General features: G+C 38.5%; 1 protein-coding gene across 4 annotated transcripts in view; it reads left to right on the top strand.

The window, feature by feature from the left end:
- LOC306843284 (transient receptor potential cation channel subfamily M member 7-like) overlaps nucleotides 1–24,693 on the top strand; it is a 50,299-nt gene that overhangs the window by 5,789 nt on the left and 19,817 nt on the right. For 3 of the 4 annotated variants that reach the window (XM_079374668.1, XM_079374667.1, XM_079374666.1), the window contains exons 2-23: nucleotides 6,090–6,169; nucleotides 6,797–6,835; nucleotides 6,914–7,112; nucleotides 7,382–7,595; nucleotides 7,918–8,042; nucleotides 9,275–9,446; nucleotides 10,394–10,568; nucleotides 11,436–11,559; nucleotides 12,336–12,408; nucleotides 13,299–13,399; nucleotides 13,977–14,111; nucleotides 14,483–14,536; nucleotides 14,620–14,760; nucleotides 15,349–15,465; nucleotides 15,543–15,820; nucleotides 17,096–17,324; nucleotides 18,297–18,446; nucleotides 19,769–19,912; nucleotides 20,943–21,071; nucleotides 22,003–22,254; nucleotides 23,049–23,223; nucleotides 23,995–24,127. In XM_079374668.1, the coding sequence (XP_079230794.1) occupies nucleotides 6,090–6,169; nucleotides 6,797–6,835; nucleotides 6,914–7,112; nucleotides 7,382–7,595; nucleotides 7,918–8,042; nucleotides 9,275–9,446; nucleotides 10,394–10,568; nucleotides 11,436–11,559; nucleotides 12,336–12,408; nucleotides 13,299–13,399; nucleotides 13,977–14,111; nucleotides 14,483–14,536; nucleotides 14,620–14,760; nucleotides 15,349–15,465; nucleotides 15,543–15,820; nucleotides 17,096–17,324; nucleotides 18,297–18,446; nucleotides 19,769–19,912; nucleotides 20,943–21,071; nucleotides 22,003–22,254; nucleotides 23,049–23,223; nucleotides 23,995–24,127 (3,239 nt within the window). Of the gene's footprint in view, nucleotides 1–6,089; nucleotides 6,170–6,796; nucleotides 6,836–6,913; nucleotides 7,113–7,381; nucleotides 7,596–7,917; nucleotides 8,043–9,274; nucleotides 9,447–10,393; nucleotides 10,569–11,435; nucleotides 11,560–12,335; nucleotides 12,409–13,298; nucleotides 13,400–13,976; nucleotides 14,112–14,482; nucleotides 14,537–14,619; nucleotides 14,761–15,348; nucleotides 15,466–15,542; nucleotides 15,821–17,095; nucleotides 17,325–18,296; nucleotides 18,447–19,768; nucleotides 19,913–20,942; nucleotides 21,072–22,002; nucleotides 22,255–23,048; nucleotides 23,224–23,372; nucleotides 23,462–23,994; nucleotides 24,128–24,693 lie in introns of those variants that run through there. The other variant, XM_079374669.1, reaches the window with a different exon arrangement.

The raw sequence follows: 24,693 nt of genomic DNA, 5'->3' as shown, positions 1-24,693 counted from the left end.
GTATTTCTGTGATCTGCAGCTGTATTTTCAGCATCATTACTGCAGTCTTCAGTGTCACATGATCTTCAGAAATCATAATAATATACTGATGTGCAGCTGACCTACATTTCACTGCTGGTTATACTCTGTATAATTGTGTATGTGACAAATAAAAAATCTTGAATCAAGAAACATTTCTGATTATTATCAATGTTGAAAACAGTTGTGCTGCATAATAAACATGACTCTCAGACGGAGTAGTTTGTGTCGTTGTGAATCTTTCAGTAGTTCTGCAGTGACCCTTGATGACCTGGGATTATTGTATTGTGTGTGACTGCAGGAATTGAGGGATTAGGAAGTTGATTTTGTGTGTTGGACTCAATTCGCTGGTCCACGTCCTCAGGACTGAATCGGTGTGATTTCGCTGGGGTTCGATCAGTGCAGGTGTGTTTGTTATCTGCAGATGCTTTGATAAAGTCACTGGCGTTATCTCTGCGTTCATGGTTTATGAGCTTCATGGAGTTTATCAGAAATGCTCATCTGGGATGCAAGTCATTTAATTCATTTATCACTGAAGCAGTTAAATCACTATCTGGACTTTATAAAGCTTGGAGTAATGCACTGCGACACTGAATCTAATCATGAAGATTCATCTCAATTTGCATCTTCATGATAAGTGTTTATGAGTCATTTACATTTAATTACTTTGCAGTTGGTTTCATCCGAAGTGAACACAACAAGCGATTCATCACAGAGGCAAATAAACGAGAAGTGCTCGTAATCAGTTTTTGAACAGTAAGAAGTCTCTTCTGCTCACCAAGCCTGCATTTATTTGATACAAAATACAGCAAAAGCAGCAATTTTTACTATTTAAAATAACTGCTTTCTAGTTAAATATATTTGAAAATATTATTAATTCCTGTGATCTGCAGCTGTATTTCCAGCATCATTACTCCAGTCTTCAGTGTCACATGATCTTCAGAAATCATAATAATATACTGATTTACTGCTCAACAAACATTTATTAAAAACAGCTGAGTATACATTTTTTCAGGTTTCTGTGACGAATAGAAAGTTCAGAAGAACAGCATTTATCTGATATATAAATCTTTTGTAACATTACAAATGTCTTTATCATCACCTTTGATAAATTTAAAGCATCCTTGCTAAATAAAAGTATTAATTTCTATAATTTCTTGCCCCCCCAAAAAAAAAAAATTATACTCCAAGCTTTTGAATGGTGTAGATGGTGTATAATGTTACAAAAGCTTTTTATTTCAGATAAATGCTGATCTTTGGATCTTTCTATTCATCAAATAATCCTGAAAAAATGTACTTGACTGTTTAAATATTGATGATGATGATAAAAATAATCAGAAATGTTTGTTGAGCAGTAAATCAGTATATTATTATGATTTCTGAAGATCATGTGACACTGAAGACTGGAGTAATGATGCTGAAAATACAGCTGCAGATCACAGAAATACATTACAGTTTAACACATATTTACATAGAAAACAGATATTTTAAATAGTAATAATATTTCACAATATTACTGCTTTTGCTGTACTTTGGATCAATTAAATGCAGGTCAGGTGAGCAGAAGAGACTTCTTTAAAAAATCTTTCTGTTCAAAACTTCTGACTGGTAGCGTAAGGTTTCAGATATTGTTCACCGGATTCGTTTAGGTTTTTCTGTGCTGTAGCAGTAGGTCATGGGTTCGATTCCCAGTGAATGCATGATCGGATCAGATGGACTCTGTACCTAGAATTCAGTGCTCGGATGAAAGCATCTGCCAGATGCATGAGTTTCTCAGCAGCAGTGTAGGAGCGGATGAGTTACTGTGGCTCATTCTGGTTAGTTGTTTTCTGTAGGATGTTATAAAATAAAGCTTTTGTTTGTTTGTGGTGTAAACACATGTTTACGCTGATGTGCCCTGCTGCAATCACAACACGATCTGTGCCAGTGAGAGACTCGCATACACAGTAAGCTCTCTCTCTCTCTCTAATATTCTTGTTCTCGGTCAGAAACATTCATCACGGCCGTCACGACCTTTTGCTGAGGCACGCAGTTTAGCTCTAACTAGTCCTGCGGTCTCTCTCTGTCTCAGTGCATCTGGTGATGTTTCTGTATTCGCTGCTGCGTCAGAAGGATGAAGATGAGGAGTTTGAGGTAGACGGACCCCGTCTCAGTGTGTTTATGGCTTTCAGTGTTTCTGCTCAATTATGTGTGTACTCCGTCTGTGTTCGCCGGACGCTTCGGACGCCGCAGGGGGGCTGCTGTGAGCTCGGGCTGGGAATAGAAAGGAACTCTGGGAAATTTAATTAAAAATCCCTGGTGTTAAATCCGTCGGACTGCTGCTGGAGCTCAGTTTTAAAGGTACGGCTCGCTCTGCCTCATGTCGTTCCAGACCTGAATTTCTTTCTTCAGTGGAGAACAACTTCAGATATTTTGAAGCATGCCTCTGAAAGTCAGTGGGGTTTTCAAACTATTCAACTGGAGAAAGTCATACAGGTTTGAAAAGTCACGAGGGTGGAGTAAATGATGAAAGTGTTCATTTTTGGGTAAACTGAGAATAATAGATGTGACGATAGACATCAGTCGCTGACGCCTGATGAATATTTCGCTCGCAGAGTTTCTCTGAATAAAGCTTCAGTTTCATTGGCTGCTCTGTGATTTCCAGGGGATCGTGTCTAGATCACTATTGCCGTAACAGGTTTATATCAGTCCAATGAGAAACTGAAACAGGTTTTAAGGCTAAAGAAGGAGCTAGTCACTAAGTTTGATGAAGTTTCATCACATCTTTGAAGACTTTCCTGCTTGTAAATAACAGCTGAAGATGAACTTTATAAAGCTGGTCTCTTTCTGGGTGGATCTTTAAATCAGATGTAAGGTAGTAATCTAGTGTTTGTTTCTATAGTTATTATTGTAAACCTCATGATTAGTGTTTAACCAGCAGGCTTGATGTAAATGGTAGTTTAGCAGATACGGCTGAAGGTTAGAATCAGTCAGTCCGTTTCATTTCACAACACACAATCTGTATAAAGCCCTGTAGGAATAGAGGAAATAAACTCTATGTGGTTTTATGTGAGTATATGTGTCCCTGCAGCACAAAAGCAGTCATGAGTAACACAAGTTGTACTAAAACCAAAATGCATTCTTGTCGTAGGACAACCGCTTCAAATGTTAACTACTGTAGTTGTATCTCAGCCAAATATTGTTCTATCCCAACAAACCATACATCAATGGAAAGATTATTTATTCAGCTTTCAGATGATGTATACATCTCAGTTTCACAAAATTGACCCTTATGAGTGGTTTTGTGCTCCAGGGTCACATTTATGCGGGTGACGTTAGATGTTTGGCAACTGAAGGTAGTCACTCAGTTTCTGCTGATATTGAGGTGTCATGAAAAACCTAATTACTTTTAGCTGATGTGAATCCCATGATTAAGATGACACACATCAGCGTTTGAATGTTCATATGGCCATGTCTGATTGCTTTGAGCTGTGCTGGTTGAGCTTTATCTGAAGCTGCAGCTTATTCGGACCCCTGTGGACCCTTCGGCTGAAGCCTGGACTCGTCCGTCAGGACTCACGATACTCTGTTTGCTTTGGTCTTCTGTCAGACAGATGCTCTCGGCTTGTGTTTTCACTCCGGTTCTCTTCTGATGGCTCTCAGACTGCTGAGAACAACCAGTGTTGGCGAGAGTTACTTTTAAAAGTAATGCATTACAATATTGCGTTGTCCCTACAAAAGTGACTAATTACGTTACTTAGATACTTTTAATGGAAAGTAATGCGTTACGTTACTTTTGAGTTACAAGCAGGGCTTGCTTGTTTGTTTTTAATATTAAAAAAAGTTATTTTACAAATGTAAAAGCTCTTTCATGACAAGTGAAATGAATGAGCCTCAGACTGAAGGAAATGTAGATTCAGGTCTGTACAGTAGAGGACGCAGCTCAAACTAATCACATGAAGAATATGACGCAGGAGAAGAAAGTTCAGCACTATTCAGAAATAACTAAAATCTAACACAAATGTGTCATTTTTGCTTATTAGTATGGTTGAAATGGATGATCGAAGGTCAGTAGACATTGGTTAATAAAATGGGATTAAATGCACATTTGTATATATTGCAGGTTCAGGGCTCCAAACTGCGACTAAAATGGTCGCATTTGCGACCAAAAATATTAATTTGCGAGTGAAGTTTTTGCTGAGGTCGCCACTGGCGACTATATATAATTTGCATGAAAGGACTTTTTCCCCGATTGTTTTGCGCTCACATCTTTTGTTATGTTCACGTATTAAACTTACATAAGACGATGCGCATCAAAGTTTTACTGAAAAGAGTTTCAAACAGTCCTCGTCTCTGCCGCACACAGTCTGCTGAACGCAGTGAGAGAGACCTGAAAGGTGATAATATAAACAGCAGTACCCCGCGTCCACACGGTCCGTGTATGCGTCCGGATCAGGCGAGCGGAGAGTATCGCACTTAATGCTCAGGCGCGATCTCTTTAGCACCTCAGTTAAAGCAGCAAGTGAACCCATTATATATTTCGATTTACTACTATAGTATGAAATGAACCTGATCAAAAGGTAGGCAATAAGAAAGCCTATAGTACAACTTACTGAAATGTTTTATGTAAAAGCTCATTGTTTCAAACTGAGGAAATGAAAAAAAATAACTATAAAGAGGAGCGTTTTGCTATATTCATGCGCTGTTGCATATTAATATTTTTACTTATTCTGTTGTACATGATTCAACTCCTCCTATAAAATTGCATTTTACTAATGAAGAAAAACAGACTGAATGTGTGAAAGACGTGACAACATTTATAGGATGCACTCAGTTGCCAAGTGATGCTTATGGTCCATGATATTGGTACAGATTCTGTGTAACGAACAATTCTTTGTGACTGTATATTTCAAGTTGTAAAAGACATTTAATTCACACTTTAAGTGAACCTTAGTCCCCCGGTCGATCTGATCATCTACAAGATGGATTAAAATGCTGATAAAGCCTAGAAAAGATAAGACAAACACATGACAAAATGATTGAAATGTTAAAATAGGGGGGAAAAATAAAATGATAATAATAAAATAAACCACTTTTATTCTGTGGCACCTAAAAAAATAATTTGGCGCCTAAGTTTTTCTTTTATAGGAGCCAATGGCTCCTTACTCGATTTTTTTGTCTGGAGCCCTGAGGTTTGTATAATATTCTGAGTTTGCATTTGACTCTTTTTTTTTTTTTCTTTTTTTTTTCTTTTTTTTTAAATTCATTTTGAGGAACACTGAATCTGTTTTTGTGCAGGTGAGATGAGTACATGTTCATATTTAGTCTAGAACTACTACAGAGTCTCTGCACTTACTCATGACTTCTCTCAACATGGCAACACGACAGCTGTCAGTCAGAAAGTAACTCGGATAATTCCTTCTAAATTAAAAAGTAATGTTACTTTATTAGTTACTTAAAGTATTCTGAATACATAACTTGTGTTACTTGTGATGTGTTACCCACAACACTGGAGAACAACAGTGTTAAATACAAATAAAAACATTTGACCAAACATATAATTATGCATAATGAGAACAGCAAAATAAATGTCTACGGTCAGTTGTCCAGTCAAACTCTACAGTAAATCACTCCTGCTGTTCATGTTTGTACAACATTTTACTCTTCAGCCGATATTCTGTTAGTAATTTTGTTGGACCTGTGAAGTTCATGACAATATAAATGTATTGTATATTGATGTTTAAGGATATTTTTGTTACCTTTGTGCATTGTCCTTGAAGTTTGGTGCAAAATCTGTATTTAGACTTTAATGTTGTAGTTTGGCTTTTCAATGGCTCATTTCACACCAACCACGAGCAGCGTGTATTTAATTCAGCATCTGTATGAACAAAGGCGTTGTTTTAAGTTCATGCTATCTTCATTTCAATAATTTGTGACACTCAGATGAACGTCACAAGAAAGAAGAAAATACCTTTTTTTTTTTTTTTTTTTTTTGATCATCGTTATTAGACTAAAATGCAATGTTTTCAGTGTGAAATGCCATCGTCTGAAATGAGCTGCTGCTTTATGTTGATCCTGTTTTTCTTCTGCAGTCCCAGAAGTCCTGGATCGAACACAGTTTCACCAAGAGGGAATGTGTTTATATACTGCCCGTGTCAAAGGACCCACACAGGTACGGCATGTTATTATTAAAGGCTCAAACTTTAGTTTGCATCATCCGGCAGCATTTGTGCCACAAGTCCAAACATCGCCGGTGGGACTGAATCAAGCTCAAGTGCAACAGCATGACGTTTGCATGTCTTACTATCAGCCATGAATATTCTACTCTTTTAATTAAAAGGCTGTTCATATGCATATTCACTAAGAGGCTGACAGTTAGCTGAACATATACTTGTTTAATTAGTGACACTTAGCCTGCATTTTAAATTTCACTTTCATTTGAATGGGGCAATTAACATTTTTATTTTTTAACCTTTATTTGAATATGGCAGCATAACATCGCGCTCTGCAATATTTCTATGAATAAATCTCTGACAGAGATCAGCCAATCGCTGTGTGCATAGTTAATAAGCATGCTGACATCATCCATAGCAATGAGGTAAACCCCGCCCCCTTACTCTGAGCTGAAGACTTCTCCCTATTCCTTAGTAAATGTTTGTCTCAGCAGCTTTGTGAATAGGAAAACTCTTTGCTAAAAACTTTTACTGCTATTTAGGAGAACTCTTAGTGGTAAGATAAAAGGTTTTATGAATACTTGCCCTGGTTTCCCTCTAATAAGACTTTTGTTTGTTTTTTGCAGATGCCTCCCAGGATGCCAAATCTGTCAGCAGCTCGTGCGGTGAGTGTCACGAAACACAACGTTTGAGACCGTCTAGGTGTTCAGATGGAGTGTGTACTGACGGGTGTGTGTTTATAGATGCTGCTGCGGGCGTCTGGTTCGGCAGCACGTGGGCTTCACCGCCACACTGGCAGTGAAATACTCAGACGTGCGTCTGACCGAGGGAGAGCTGTCCGATCTAGAGCAGTGGTCAGTGGAGAAGCACACGGAGGAGAGTCCCACTGATGCTTACGGAGTCATCAACTTCCAGGGAGGATCCCATTCGTACAGAGCCAAGGTCTGAACACATGCACACACACACAGAATATTCAGAATGATTCTCAATATCACTCATCGCAGTGTTCTGATTGGACGGGGTTAATGATGTCAGTCAGTGCAGTGTTCTGATTGGACGGGGTTAATGATGCCAGTCAGTGCAGTGTTCTGATTGGACGGGGTTAATGATGTCAGTCAGTGCAGTGTTCTGATTGGACGGGGTTAATGATGTCAGTCAGTGCAGTGTTCTGATTGGACGGGGTTAATGATGTCCTGCTCTGCTCTCTGCAGTATGTGCGTCTGTCCTATGACTCCCGTCCGGAGGCCATCCTGAGGCTCATGCTGAAGGAATGGCAGATGGAGCTGCCAAAGATCGTCATCAGCGTTCACGGGGGAATCCAGAACTTCGACCTGCATCCACGGATCAAACAGGTGGTGGGAAAAGGACTGATCAAAGCTGCTGTCACCACCGGGGCCTGGATCCTGACCGGAGGGGTCAACACAGGTTACACAATCTTTACTAGTGGCTCATGGGTACAGACGGGCAGCACCAGACACTCTACCTGCTGTACAGACGGCAGACTCAGCAAGTGTGTGTGTGTGTGTGTTCTCACAGCGGCAGTTACAGGATTAACTTGATTATCATAATGACAGTCATTTGAGTTTAAAGATCAGGTCGATACACCTTATTAGTGTTTACACACTCACAGTGCCTCTACACACACACACACTGCTGAACACACACACATGTAGAGAGGTCACGACCCCTTGAGGGTCACGGTCACTGTAAACCACTGACTGTAGGCGTTTTTCCACTGCGTTTCCAGGTGTGGCCAAACATGTGGGTGACGCTCTGAAGGAGCATATGTCCAGATCGGCTCGGAAAATCTGTACGGTGGGAATCGCACCCTGGGGAGTGATCGAAAACAGGAACGACCTCATCGGAAGAGACGTAAGAATCATTTGTGACCCGTGCCGGCAAAATGAGTGTGAATGCACACGGTCTAATTTTGAGCTACAGGCAAAAGCAGTGAAAAATGTCGAATTTGAGGTTTTTACAAAAATGAGTTCATTAAGCCCTCTTCTAATGATCCCAATGCTTCAAATAGTAATTAAACATCTAAAATTCTCTCTCTTTGAACGTTTTCTAAGAGGAGGACCTTTTTCTCCGCTCACTTCTGGATGACTGCTGCTGCTTCTCAACACAAGTCTATTGTTGCAATTAAGCACAGCATTCCAGCTTTGTGAATATTCATATTGAATTCTCAATGACATGAGTCCAAACCAGTGAAATATGATTTTCAAACCCATGCTGATGAAAACAAAACGATCGCGCTGACTGATATTTGCAAAGAGCGTGCATAAGACGTACAGTCTCCCTATAAAATACATTATTGCGAAATATGTCTTGATGAGATTCACACAAACATAATCCGTTATGTCTTGGGGAAATATCTGATGTGTAACATTATATTTGATCCATGCATTACAGTAGATCTGTCTCAATGTGAATTAAACATTCAAAGAAAAGACAGAATCCCTCACTGCTCTGAGCTACTGTTTATTTACATCTTTGTTCTTATTTTTAATAAAGAAGATCAAATAAAAAACAGCTATATTGTGATTAGTAATTATTATTAAGAAAATAATTGATAACCAAGAAGATTTTCCTTTAGAATCTTCAGAAAATTTCAACTTGATTTTTCTCTAAATTTTTTCAAACGACATTTTTTGTCCGATCCCAACAAGTCATATCATTTTGAAGGAGCTTTATTGGAGAATGTGAAAATAAAAATAACTAATTTTTGAAAATTTGAAAATTTTTACTTTTTTAAATTTTTTTAAATTTTTGTGACCGTCAGTACGGGTCACATTTATAACAAACACACATGCGTTCGGCCCACTATTTTTACAATATTCACATAGAAAACAGCTGTTTTAAATTTTAATAATATTTCAAAATTTTACTGTAGTTTTGATCAAACAAATGCAGTCTTAATGAGCAGAAGAGACTTCTTTCAGACAAATTAGTCAATCTTAATGACCCGAAACCTCTGAATGGTCGTGTACAAATGCTGGGACAGTATGAACAAAGTTCTGTACCTCAAATCAGAAATAAATTAGTATTTCAAATCATAAGCTTCTGTATGAAATCATGAAATCGTTGTGTTTGTTTGTGTTCAGGTTGTAGCGCCGTACCAAACCCTGCTGAATCCTCTCAGTAAACTCAACGTGCTGAATAACTTCCACTCTCATTTCATCCTGGTGGATGATGGGACAGTCGGGAAATATGGAGCTGAAGTCAGACTCAGGAGAGAGCTGGAGAAACACATTAACCTGCAGAGAATCCACGCCCGTGAGACACACACACACACACACACACACACACACACACACACACACACACAGTTGGTCGTAAGCATCTAATATCCTGCAGTCATTGATATACACATCAGCAGCAGGAAGTTCTTCATTCAGACTGTTAGAATGATCAAGACTGATCTTTCCATAATTACAAAGATTTTAGCCAAAGCAGACTTCAGTATTTTCTTCTTCTGGGTTCCAGGTCATATGGGGTTTTCTGGTAATGAGAAAACAGATATCACTGCAAAAGAAGCACTCAAACTGAATATTTCCGAGTGTTAAATTCCTTTTTGCGATGTCAAACCTGTGATAAACTCATATATTAATGACATGTGGCAGATGGAATGGGATAAATGAAAATAAGCTATATAAAAACAAATCCTAGTGTAAGATTTTTTTTATTTTTTTTTTACTAATTTTAAATCTAGGTATGACCAAGTTGTTTTTACAAGATGTCTTTTAGGTCATACAAGATTTACATATGGATATTTATTAAAAGGTGAAGAACCACCATCATGCCTTACTTGCCAAACTAAAATGACATATTTTATTGGATTGTATTTTTTTTAATGTGAATAAACAACGGTTTTATTCAGAGGTGTGTTTAACTGATTTATTTAAAAATGTATCACCTGAATGTATTTTAGAATTGTTGTCTAGTGTACATCTGAAATGTCTTTTATAACCTTTTGTTAATTGTATTCTTCGTATTATTTATTCAGAGATCACCATGAAAATAGCCTTGATGCTGGCATGGCGTTAAAAAGGGAATAAATAAATAAAATAATCACATCACAAATCACATGTTAGAATGACATTAGAGTGATAAACTCAGAAATAACATCAATGCAAGGCTGAGTGATCAAAATGGTTCAAATGCAGTTTATATATATACAGTATATATATAATATATATACGTGTGTGTGTGTGTTTGCGCAGGCATTGGTCAGGGCGTTCCGGTTGTGGCTCTGATCTTTGAAGGAGGTCCAAACGTGATCCTAACGGTGCTGGAGTATCTTCAGGAGAGTCCGCCGGTGCCGGTGGTGGTGTGTGAGGGAACGGGACGCGCCGCTGATATACTGGCTTACGTACACAAGCAGACGGAGCAGGACGGGTAACACAGACAGACCTACACACACAGACAGACGCACGCACGCGCATAGACAGATACACACAGACAGACACGCGCACACACAGATAGACACAGACGCACGCGCATAGACAGATACACACACACACACACACACACATACACACACACACAGACAGACGCACGCGCATAGACAGACACAGACGCACGCGCATAGACAGATACACACAGACACACACACACACACACACACAGACAGACGCTCACGCATAGACAGATACACACACAGATGCACGCACATAGACAGATACACACAGACAGACAGACACGCGCACACACAGATAGACACAGACGCACGTGCATAGACAGATACACACAGACACACACAGACGCACGCACATAGACAAAGATACGCACATGCATAGACGGATACACACACAGATGCCCGCACATAGACAGATACACACAGACAGACAGACACACACACACACACACAGACAGACAGACGCTCACGCATAGACAGATACACACACAGATGCACGCACATAGACAGATACACACAGACAGACAGACACGCGCACACACAGATAGACACAGACGCACGCACATAGACAAAGATACGCACACGCATAGACGGATACACACACAGATGCCCGCACATAGACAGATACACACAGACAGACACACACACACACACACACAATGATTTATATGTGAATCTCTAAACTCTGTGACGTCTCATATCCATTTATGTTTGTCAGTATGACAGCAGTCAGATGTTATTACTGTGATTTCTGTCGTAAGAGCATGATGCGACGTTTGTAGAAATATTAGCTTTACAGTCAGACCTTGAGTCAAGACAAAACCCTTTGTTTGTGTGTGTGTGTGTAGAGCACTGCCTGATGGAGTTGAGGCCGACATCATTGCGACAATCAAGAAAACGTTCAACTTTAGTCAGAGTGATGCCCTGCATCTCTTCCAGACGCTGATGGAGTGCATGAAGAACAAAGAGCTGGTGAATATATATATATATATATATACACACACACACACACACACACACACACATTAGTGTTGGGCGATATGCTCAATTTTCATATCGTCCTATCGTCAGCCTGTGAGATTACTTTACTGTGAGATTACTTTACTGTGAGATTACTTTACTGTGAGATTACTTTACTGTGAGATTACTTTACTGTGAGATTACTTTATTTAGTTTCATTGCCGGACAGTATACCGACTCCAGCATAAGGCTAAAAGCAATGTTTTTAATAAGACTGAATTTGTATTTAACATGAATTAATAGAAACGTCGTAAGTTACTAATTATAATGCTTACATTTCCTCATTCATTCAAAAAGCAGCTACAGAAAACGAGCAAAGAACATTTACATTACCAAAGAACATCTTCACAAGCTCAGTGTAGCACGAGTTTATACATTTTAAAAACAACGCTGTTTAGCGATGTCTCATCTGAACGCCTCTGATTGGCCATTGCATTCATCAGCTCATCATAATCGTGTGTGATTGGTTATAATGTGCAACACTGTAAAAACGTGGAAAAAGAAATATAATGCAACAAACAAGCCCTATTATTAATTAGACAGCATTACTAGCCTGATGATAATATTAATAACTATTACGATACTATCGTCTATCAGCACAACCCTAACATATATATACACAGTGACACACACTCAGTATTTGGCCAATAAGCTCTTGTTTATGAGCAACACACACGTTCTGCAGGTCCTGTCAGTGTTTGACCCTCGTGTGTGTGTGTGTGTTTCAGATCACAGTGTTTCCTGTGGGCTCGGAGGACCATCAGGACATCGATGTGGCCATCCTGAAGGCTCTGCTCAAAGGTCAGTGGAAAGACCCTCATCATCTGTGTGTGTGTTTGACTGATGCAGGTGTTTCTGCTGCAAATGAACCGAATCAGACCATCATCTCCTGAACCTCCATCACACACAGACACATGATGTTGGTTTGCTTTGGAAGATGCATCCAGATAAACTTTCACAATATCATTTACATTTAAAGAATCTTTTTATACACTTGTATATACACATTTCTGACCCTGGAGCACAAAAGCAGTCATGAGTAACACAGGTATATTTGTAGCAATAGACAACAATACATTGTATGGATCAAAATTATAGATTTTTCTTTTATGCCAAAAATCATTAGGATATTAAGATCATGTTCCATGAAGATATTTAGTAAATTTCCTACCATAAATATATCAAAACTTAATTTTTGATTAGTAATATGCATTGCTAAGAACTTCATTTGAACAACTTTAAAGGAGATTTTCTCAATATTTAGATTTTTTTGCACCCTCAGATTCCAGATTTTCTAATAGTTGTATCTCAGACAAATATTGTCCGATCATAACAAACCATACATCAATGGAAAGATTATTTATTCACAAAATTGACCCTTATGACTGGTTTTGTGGTCCAGGGTCAGAATTTAGTCTTTTTCTAAGTTGAATTTTATAAAATGTATCCAATGTTGAATCTGTATCTGCCATGTTAAACCTGTGAAGCTGATACGGCAGCAACCAACACACACACACACACACACACACACACACACACAGAGGCTAAATGTGGTGTTTGCTGCAGATTAAACACGTTCAGATGCTCAAACATTTACTGCTGTTTGAGAAGAAACACATTATCAAAGTCTAAACTTAATCACCTCTCCTGAAATCTGACATCATCTCGCGTGCGTGTGTGTGTGTTCACAGGCACAAACGCGTCGGCCTTCGATCAGCTGGTCCTGACGCTGGCGTGGGATCGGGTGGACATTGCTAAAGATCACGTTTTTGTTTACGGACAACAGCTGCTGGTTCGTATCTGTGTGTGTTTGTGTGCAGATAAACAGAGAGAAACAGTTGTTGTGTTTGTAGTAAACACACACACACACACTCACTGTGACCTACTGACCTCTCAGCACATTCTGATACACTAACGAGTACCATGACACTTCAACATGTCATGTTTATGTATTCTGTAAACTATTTCCTGTGAAAATCATAACTTGATGAACATCAATGATATATTGCTATTGAAAAATAAAGTAGCCAACAAAAGTGAAGCAAAAAGAGACTTACCTTTTAATTCTGTGAAGCACAAAAGAAGAAATGTTGAAGAATGTTGGGAACCAAACAACATGGGATGCCAATGACTTTCATTGACACCATTGATACACGCTGTATTGACAAAAAAAGGACGTTCGTCAGAATATTTTCTTGTGTTGATTATTGGGTGAACTGGTGCAATGTGAATGAAAGCTCAAGCTCTGAGATCAACACTCTGTCAAAGTGATTCAAAGTATTAAAGTTTGTCTGTGTGTGTGTGTGTGTATGTGTACGTTGATGTGTGTGTGTGTGTGTGTGTGTGTGTGTGTGTGTGTGTGTGTGTAGGTGGGTTCCCTCGAGCAGGCGATGTTGGATGCGTTGGTGATGGACCGTGTGGAGTTCGTTAAGCTCCTGATAGAGAATGGCGTCAGTATGCACCGGTTCCTCACAATCACGCGTCTCGAGGAGCTCTACAACACGGTACACACACTCACACACTCATGTTTGTTTTGCTATCTTAGTGAGAACATTGCATAGACTTCCATTGATTTTCTATCAGGTTAATGATATTTTCTATCGCCTAACCTGACCCTTACCCTAAACTTACCCGTCACAGAAACTTACCCATGTGCAGAACACTAGATCTACATCAAAACATCTTTTGGCTGATTTATAAGCCTTTTTAACCAGTGAGGATTTATAAGCCTTTTTAACTAGTGAGGCTAGTCAAATTTTGTATAGTTAAACCATTACACACACACACACACACACACACACACACACACACACACGTACTGCTTCTCAAGCGCTGAGCATAAACTGGTAAAATCTGAACATTTCTATTCTCACAGAAACAAACTCCAACCAATCCGACGCTCTATCACCTGGTGAGGGATGTCAAACAGGTAAAGCTGCTGGACTGATGCTCGAGTGTCTGACGCCAGACTGCAGTCCGTCTGAGTTTTATTCCCTTGTGTTTTTTTGGTAGGGTAACCTCCCACCCAACTATAAGATCACGCTGATCGATGTGGGTCTGGTGATCGAGTATCTGATGGGAGGAACGTACAGGTGCAACTACACACGCAAACGCTTCCGCATCATCTACAACAACCTGCACGGGAACAGCCGGGTAAACCAGCCGCGCTTGAGATTAATTCAATTTTTTGATAATTTAATAACACATTTTGCATGTTCATGATTAATGGTTACATGACATGCAGATAAAAATTTTGTAATTTTTTTTCCTTTAATATTTTTTAATCTTTTCAGTGTTTCTTCTTATTATAAGATGCATTTTAATTTAATTATTATTTAATAATCAGTCAGATCAGAATGAAAGATCTAAGGCTTTGTCTGTCTGTCCATCTGTGTGTTTGTTGTTCTGTATGTTTGTCATTTTGTCCATCTGTCTTTCTGTCCATTTGTCTGTCTGTCGTTCTGTCTTTGTTCATTTGTCTGCCTGTCTTTCTGTTTGTTTGTCTGTCATTCTGTTGTTATTCATTTGTCCGTCTTTCTGTTTGTTTGTCATTCTGTTTTGTTCATTTACGTTTGTCTGTTTGTCGTTCTTTGTTCGTTTGTCCATCTGTCTTTGTCTGTTTGTCTGTCTTTGTTTGTTTGCCGTTATGTCTGTCTGTCCATCTGTGTGTCTGTCGTTCTGTCCATCTGTTGTTCTTTCTGTCTGTTTATCTCTATATCTGTCTGTGGTTCTGTCTGTCAGCGGTCAGGTCGACACACGGCCGGCAGCTCCCACGAGTCCTTCAGCATCCAAGCAGATAAAAAAGAGAAGACGCGACACAATCAATTCATCAACACGGCGCAGCCCTACAAACCCAGGGTAAGACGAGTGTTTGAGCGTGTTTGTCTGTCGCATCTCTTACAGCATGTGTTTAATCGTGTGTTTGTCTTCCTCAGCTGGACTCGGTCTCCGAGCAGCAGAAGAAGAAGAGTAAGGAGGAGGTGGTGGACATCGACGACCCGGAGACGCGCCGCTTCCCGTACCCCTTCAACGAGCTGCTGGTGTGGGCCGTGCTGATGAAGCGGCAGAAGATGTCTCTGTTCTTCTGGCAGCACGGCGAGGAGTCCATGGCCAAAGCGCTGGTGGCCTGCAAGCTGCTGCGCTCCATGGGATACGAGGCCAAGAAGAGCGACGTGGTGGATGACACCTCCGAGGAGCTGAAGGAGTATTCCAAGTGAGTCATCTTTATTTCTGTAGCGCTTTATACAATACACATTGTTTCAAAGCAGCTTCACTGAGATAAACAGGAAAACAATTGATGCAAACTTCAAAAATTAGGCTACTGTGTCGTTGTTCAGCTCCAGTCAGTTCAGTGTTGATTCTGTTCAGTTCAAATATGGTTCAGGTGTGATGCCATAAGAAATAACAATTATGTTTATGTATTTTATAGTGCTGTCAAACGAATAATCGCGATTAATCACATCCAGTTTAAAAGTTTTTGTTTACATAATATATGTGTAGTGTGTATATGTATATAAATACAAACACTTGCGCGCATATGTTTAAGAAAAATGTTATGTTTATATATTAAATATTTATATTTAATATAAATTATATGAACATAAATATAAACAAGTAAATACGTGTAAATGTTTTCAAAATATATACTGTATGTGTGTGTATTTTTATATATACATAATAAACTTACACACACACAATATGTCAACTATTTTTTATTTGACAGCACTAATAACAAATGCTTTATAGATATATCCTATGTAAACAAGTAATCGTTAACTAGGCTATTACTTTACTGCAGTTATGTTATCAAACAACTTTGCATGTGTGGATGAACATAAACAAACAAATGAATAAACCGTAAAACAGTTCACACTTCAACTCCCCCAATGTTCAAACCAAAACTACGCCGGACTTGTATAACATTCAAGGCGCACATTGGTCAGTATTGTAATGATAAAGCAGTGTTTCTCTGCTGCTTTGTGTTCAGCGTTACCGGGAAACAGCTCCAAAAGCAGCACCTAGTGGCCAAGAATGAATTTGCATTTTCATTCAGACCAACGCGAAAAGACCAACATCACTTAAACATGAAACGGCTTGGGATTAGTTTTAAAAACGACTCGTTTCAATGATTCAGAGTCGACTCTTTCTTTTGAGAGACAATAACTTTATACACGGAGCACTTTCAGATTTAACACTTTGCAGGATGTTTTCATTCACTTAGAGCTGTTACACACTGCATGAAAGCTCATTTTCAAAAATACGTAATAGGGGCACTTTTAAATTCTAATTAATCAATAAAATCAGAAAAATCACCCAGCCCTAGCAGACACTTATCCAAAATGACTTATAATAGTGGAAGAACAAAGCATTATCAACAATAATCGAGGAGAATCAATGCTGAAAATGATTCATCTGCCTCGTGTTCAGTGTCCGAGTGAGTCTGAAGCCGTGTGAGGGTTTTTCTGAGCGTGTTTGTGTCTGTGCTCAGTGAGTTCGGCACGCTGGCGGTGGATCTGCTGGAGCAGTCGTTCAGGCAAGACGAGACGATGGCCATGAAGCTGCTGACGTACGAGCTGAAGAACTGGAGCAACTCCACCTGTCTGAAGCTGGCTGTGTCGTCGCGCCTCCGGCCATTCGTGGCTCACACCTGCACACAGATGCTGCTCTCCGACATGTGGATGGGTCGCCTGAACATGCGCAAGAACTCCTGGTACAAGGTAGGGCTATGTGTGTCGAGATATGTGACCCTGGACCACAAAACCAGTCATAAGGGTCAGTTTTTTTTAATTGAGATTTATGCATCATCTAAAATAATCTCTCCATTGATGTATGGTTTGTTAGGATAGGACAATATTTGTCTGAGATACAACTATTTGAAAATCTGGAATCTGAGGGAGCAAAAAAATCTAAATATTGAGAAAATCTCCTTTAAAGTTGTTCAAATTAAATTCTTAGCAATGCATATTACTAATCAAAAATGAAGTTGTCCTATTTAACCCTTATTACCCAAATTGACCCTTATGACTGGTTTTGTGGTCCAGGGTCACACATGTAGAATTTTAATCCTACAAGTAAGTGTATATTTGAAGTGTATTTTGAATTGATAGGACTGTAATGGGGTAATCAGAATAGCCTAACACAATAGGTCTGTGCTTCTGTTCTTATTTCTTTTCATTTTTAGTTTAGTGAATTTAACTTCTGCTTTAAAAGCATTGCTTTTGTTTTTAGATTGCAATGTTACAATGTTAGAATGAAATGTCATTTTTACCCTTTTTTGCACATAATATATAGGCTTACATGGTTACACTTTTTTTTTTAATTTTTATAGCCTTTGTTTTGGTGGACAACACTGGGCGGTATGTAAAATATATTAAATACAGATGTTTTTAAAATCCAAATACAAAAATGAAAACTCAGAGATATACTGTACATCACAAATTGGCCAAAAAATACAGTGCTATGAATTTTTGCCCATATTGCTCAAGTCAAGTCACCGTTATATATATAGCGCTTTTTACAATGCAGATTGTGTCAAAGCAGCTTTACAGTATTAAAAAGGGAAATAGTGTTCTGTTCTCCTCTGGCTAGACGAAAGCAGCAGTTTAATTCTAGGCTGCAGCAGAGTCAGATTGTGCAGAGGACTCATCTGTACAAGGCAGATCGACTGACTGATGTGTGTGTGTTTGCAGGTGATCCTGAGCATTCTGGTTCCTCCTGCCATCCTCCTGCTGGAGTACAAGACCAAAGCAGAGATGTCCCACATTCCCCAGTCGCAAGACGCCCATCAGAGCATGGAGGACAGCGAGCACAACCTGCAGAAGCCTGACGACATCCCCATGGTACGGATGAAGCATTAAACACGCTTGAAGTGTACTAACGTGCCTCTGCCGGCGTTCTGATCGCTGATGCTCAGAAACAGTCAATCTTTACACGAGCGTGTGTTTTCTCATTGCACAATCGTGCTGGCACAGATTGACAGACAGGGTTCCTACGCCGTTTGGAAAAGTATGGAATTATGGAAATAGTTTTAAAGCTATTTTCGTTGATGAAATAGAGCAAAACAAGGCAATAGTGTTTTAGTTGGACAATATAAGTCACTTAATATTAACTTCTTGTTTAATGAACTGTTGTATTAAATCAATATCACATTTTCAAACTCCCTTAATAATCATTAAAAGCTGTCACTCATCTTAGCTCATCGCGATCTCACAAAGCTCCTTACACTGCACAATTAATCTCTTATTTACACTGTCTACACTTTTTTTGTTATAATGAGAGAATACGTCTGTGATACATTACTCAGCGCTGCAAAAACACGCAAGTACATTAGAAATCTTTAAAGCTCCCTCAGCACAAACACAAATATGCTGATCGGGTCAGCGCTGGTGCTCCTAAATATTTGTTCATAGTCACACGCAGTAGTTTCTGTCGAAATGGTCAGACTGTAGAGCCCTGCTTTTATGTGTGCATGCGAAACCATTAAACTTAGCATATAGGACGATGCACACTGAACCTATCAGCCCACTTCACCACAGAATATGCATTAAAGAGACCTAAGGCCTTGAAATATGATATACTGCCCTAACGAAAGCCACGTTTTGAACACTTTTTATTCATTTTATTTCATTTATTTTTTTACAATACCAGTCTTTTTTTATAGACCCTTGAACTTGGCAAATATGACAATGCACACAGCTGTATTATGCCATCATGTCATGGTTTTTCTGCTGCTGCAGAGGATGTTGAATCGGACGTTAGGCCTTGATATTAGAAGTACTACCGTAAGGAAAGCCTATTAATTCATGTGCATCCATGTTCTCACTTTATTCATATTAAGATGGCAGTGATGCACAAAGGAAAAGGGTTGTATAAAACTAGAAATTGTAATGCGTAAGCATGCAAAAAAATTCCCATGCACGTGATTAGTCTCTCGAGGGCAGAAAAAAGTTTCTTGTGTGCATGCAAAAGTCACTTAAAGAAAATCAATGTAAAAATAAAAATATTTACAGATGACTGTACTATATACGAAATATTAAGCTGAAAATAGTGCTGTATGAACCATTTGTTAAATATGGTCTGAAAATCTACTGAGAGGTTTGGAAAAGTATGGAATTTTGAAATGTAAAAAATAAAAAGCTGCTCTGATCTGTGTTTCTGACAGGATGTGTTTAAGGAAGCCCGTCCCAATGAGAACGCGGATGTGAAGAATGAAACTGAGGTGCATGTGCGTTCCCGCCGGTTACCCATCACACGCAAGTTCTACGCCTTTTACCACGCGCCGATCGCCAAGTTCTGGTTCAACACGGTACGTACGGTTCCTTTCTCACGCTGCGTGAGTGTGTGAGAGATTTCTAACACTTTAAGTGTTCTGGGTTGTTGTTCCCATGTGATAGTATCAGAGACACTCGTTCCTGCATAAACCTGCTGCGTTAAACACAGATAAACATCACAGAATTAGTGGAAGGTTCACTAATGACATTTCAACCAGAGCCAAGTGTGTGTGTGTGTGCTGCAGCGGTTGATCATTCATCTGTTGGGTCTAATGCAAGCTGAAGGGTTTGAGGTGAATGTGTTGATGAAACATTAAAGATTGTCAGAAAAGAGAATAATGATTGTTTTGTCTGTGTGATCTGAATAATTGCCATTCTTTGATCACACCAGCGGTGAGTGAGCTTTTTAAATTATTTATTTTTTGAGCAACTGTGCAGTCGTACCAGACACAGAAAATGCAGAATCACAGAATGCACTCATATTAAAAAAATTAATAAAAAAAACTTACTGTATAAAGCAGATTTTCACAGAATCTGGAAAGAATGGATCAACTTTTCAGTTAATCGGTGCACACTGGAACTCAAAGCTCTTCACTACAAAACCTACGATGAAATGAAGGTGGAAATATATGAAGAGTTAATTTACAAAAACAGATAACTCCGTTTTGAACAATTCTCAGAAATCATGCTTTTTCATTGTGCATTACAACTAATCTTGGGTTATTTTGACTAGGTTAAAAAATAACATTACAGCTACAATAAAAACATGATAAAATATGAAGGTTGTTAGTTTTATAAATTAATTTGATTACCACCTTTTTTTGTGTGATAAATTTGTATTAAATCATAAAAAAAACAGAACCCAGAAAATGTGTGATGGAGTGTTTGTGTGTCTTATTCTTGATTGTGATTAGTCACTGCTCTAATATTAGCGTCTAATGACTGTAGGCTGTATATTTGAGGCCTTGATTGTGACTTGACTGAACCTGGTCTGCTGTGTGTGTGATTATGAGGAGATCTGAGCTCTTTTAGAGATGCGTCCTCTGTGTGTTTTATGTGTTCTAGCTCTTTTATATCGGCTTCCTGATGCTGTATTCATACGTGGTGTTGGTGAGAATGGAGCTGTTTCCGTCTCCTCAGGAATGGGTCGTCATTCTTTACATCTTCACACTGGCGGTGGAGAAGATCCGAGAGGTTTGTGTCTGTGTGTTTAGATGTTTTAACGAGGTATGTCAGAAATGTTTAATTATTTGAGCAGAATTCGTTACAATCCAGCTGAGCGTTTAACCCTGCCGTCTGATGATTGACTCAAACACACGCTCTGCAGGTATCATTATTATTTGTGACCCTGCAGCACAAAAGCAGTCATGAGTAGCACAGCTATATTTGTAGCAATAGCCAACAATACATTGTATGGATCAAAATTAGACATTTTTCTTTTATGCCGAAAGTCATTAGGATATTAAGATCATGTTCTATGAAGTTATTTTGTACATTTCCTACCGTAAATATATCAAAACTTCATTTTTGATTAGTAATATGCATTGCTAAGAACTTCATTTGAACAACTTTAAAGGAGATTTTCTCAATATTTAGATGTTTTTGCTCCCTCAGATTCCAGATTTTCAAATAGTTGTATCTCTAAATATCTAAATATTGTCCTATCATAACAAACCATACATCAAAGCTTTCAGCAATTTCATAAAATTGACCCTTATGACTGGTTTTGTGGTCCTGCCACATTTAATTATTTCATTGATTTTTATTTTATAAAACTCGGTTTTATATTTTATGTATCCAACACAAAGAGCAAGCCAATGCGCCACTGCTAGAGAAAAATAATCATTTCTTTTTCATTTTTAGCATTTTATTTGATTATATGCTTGAATTTTATTGACATTGTCAGAATTGTAAATAAATTGTCTTTATTCGGTCTTCTTTAATTCCAACATTTTATATGTATAATTAGTGAAAAATAGTTTGTTCTGTTACAAATAATAAAGCGGTGTGAAGTAGTTCAGCTGCGCTCGCCTGTGGTCATGTGACTGAAGCCAGGGTCAAGAGGTCACACAGGTGTGTTACGTGTTCATGTGTCATCATCAGTACCTTTGTGTTTCCTCTCTAGATGTTCATGTCTGAAGGAGGCAAAATCAGTCAGAAGATTAAAGTCTGGTTCAGCGACTACTTCAACGTTTCTGATTTTCTGGCGCTCCTGATGTTCTTCGTGGGCTTCGGCCTGCGCTTCGGCTCGGGGAACGTGTTTATCGCGGGCCGGATCGTTTACTGTCTGAACATTATCTTCTGGTATGTGCGTCTGCTGGATATCCTGGCTGTCAATCAGCATGCCGGGCCATACGTCATGATGATCGGGAAGATGGTGAGGGAACGGTCATTCAGTGACTCTGATAGGGATGTAACGATATCAAATCTCACTATACGATATTATTGCACTATGAGGTCCACGATATGATATTTATTGTGATTTATAAAAAAAAAAAAAAAAAAGACAAATTAAGAATTATTTAAGAATTAAATTAATTAAATATATAAATTTTATATATTTATAAAATTTATGCCTTTGAAGGGGCTTTATCCATTAAAATTAGGGACTCACGATATGAAGTTTTTTTACCGATAACCGATAATTAAGTCCTTTTCATGGCCGATACCGATAAATTAATATTTTTATATTATAATTTTCATATAATCTGTAGTTTGTGCACCCAGGAGAATACAAAATCTAAGATTCACTGATTAAACTGATATTTTAGTAGCTCTGGCCTAACTATAGCAAACATCAGTCCTGACTCTTCAAATGTTTTTTATTTTTTGTGTAAGGCACCACAATACTTTGTAACAGAAATGGTTTAACAGAATTATGACAGAACTATGGTTTATCTGCAATTAACAACTCATTAACAACAAATTTATATTCAAATATTTCATGCATAAAGAAATGCATCAAAACCAAATGTAAAAGCGGAAAGAAGCCATAAAACAATTGCACTGTAAAATAAATGAATTTGAATATTTTAATTACACTACAGTAGGGAAATTACAATACATCTTTCCTAATTTCTGCTCTTGAAAGGACTGCATTTAAACGCTGTCAGCAATTCATGCTGCACTTTAAGCTTTTATTTTGACTGAAACATCTCTGATCGTCCGCAGGTGGCCAACATGTTCTACATCGTGGTCATTATGGCTGTCGTGCTGCTGAGTTTTGGGGTTCCTCGTAAAGCCATTCTGTACCCAAACGAGGAACCTTCGTGGACTTTGGCCAAAGATGTGGTGTTCCAGCCGTACTGGATGATGTACGGTGAAGTTTACGCGTACGAGATTGACGGTAAACACCTGGAGACTCGCACACAGAGCACTGAACCCTTCACCACATGATCACACCTACATTATCAAATCAAGTATTAGTTCAGAGCAAAGCACGGATGGCGCTTCAGAATAAGTTGGTGTAACTAGCATTATCTCTCTATCCTGCAGTGAATCTCAAAACCTGTCCGGCTCACACATACTAACCCAAAAAATCCAGCCCAATTATTTATTTTCTGTTTCATAACATTTACACACCATCAATCAAACACTTTTAGAACCCTCAAATTCTCACTCCAACATAAAAAAATATGATGTAAAAAGCATTCCTACATCAGATGTTTGTTGGACTGCCTTTAAAATCTTTGATTTCAGTCATGAGATTTTGATCTGCTTAAACACCATTACATGAAAACAATGAAGTGAAATTAAAATTATGTAAATACAGTACATGTGCATATTTTTATTTATACAGCTGTACAGTAAATAATGCACATCTGTACATAAATCTTCCATTCCAGATATATATTACAATTATATCTGGTGTCTGAATAGTTTTTGGTGTGTGTGTGTGTGTGTGTTGGCACTGTGTGCAACACCCTAGCAACCACCCCAGTTACTCTAGTATCCGCATAGCAACCACCCTAGTACCCTATCTATCTATCTGTCTGTCTGTCTGTCTGTCAGTCAAAGCTACTTTAAACTTCAAACTAAAAACCTTCAAACTTTAACTTCAAAAGTTATATCTGGTGTCTGAATAGTTTTTGGTTTTTGGTGTGTGTGTGTTGTGCAGTGTGTGCGAACTCGAGCGAGGATCACGCTAAGGCACTGTGTGCGACGGGTGTGTGGTTGACGCCGCTGCTGCAGGCCGTCTATCTGTTTGTCCAGTATATTCTCATGGTGAACCTGCTCATCGCCTTCTTCAAGTGAGTGACCCGTACCCCTTCACACTGTCTGTGTCTGTGGCGCTGGTCAGAATAACTGGCCGTGCCGTTTCTCCATAGTAACGAAACCTATTTTATTGGACTGTCCAGCTTTTAATGAATGTAGGAAACTTTTATGAAGTGAACTCACTTAGTTATTTAGTATAATTTTGCCAGTAAAACTTAGAATTTTTATCATGTTAATGTAAAAATCTTGTGTAATATAACGTGTTTGTTTGCTAGTTTTTATTGCATTTGTTATACTTGTATTGATGCTGAGATGGCATTTGTGTTAATTTTGTCTGCTGTTTTCAATTTTAGTCTTAGTCCCGTGTTAAATGTCCTTGTTAGTTTTTATCATATTTAGTCAACCTTATCCTATTAAGTTTTAGTCGACTAAAAGTTGAAACATTTCAGTCTTCTTTTAGTTGAAGAAAACCTGAAGAATTTTAGTCGTTTTAGTCTTGTCTTTTTTCGTCAACGAAATTGCATGTTGATATAGTCAGTTATCGTTTATTGACATTATTGTCGTCTCATCTTAGTCATGGGAAAAAAGCTGGTCAATGAAA

Source organism: Barbus barbus (genome assembly GCF_936440315.1).
Source record: "Barbus barbus genome assembly, chromosome: 23".
NCBI lineage: Eukaryota > Metazoa > Chordata > Actinopteri > Cypriniformes > Cyprinidae > Barbus > Barbus barbus.
The sequence above is the reverse complement of the archived record's forward strand: the minus strand, read 5'-3'. Positions and strand labels throughout refer to the sequence as shown.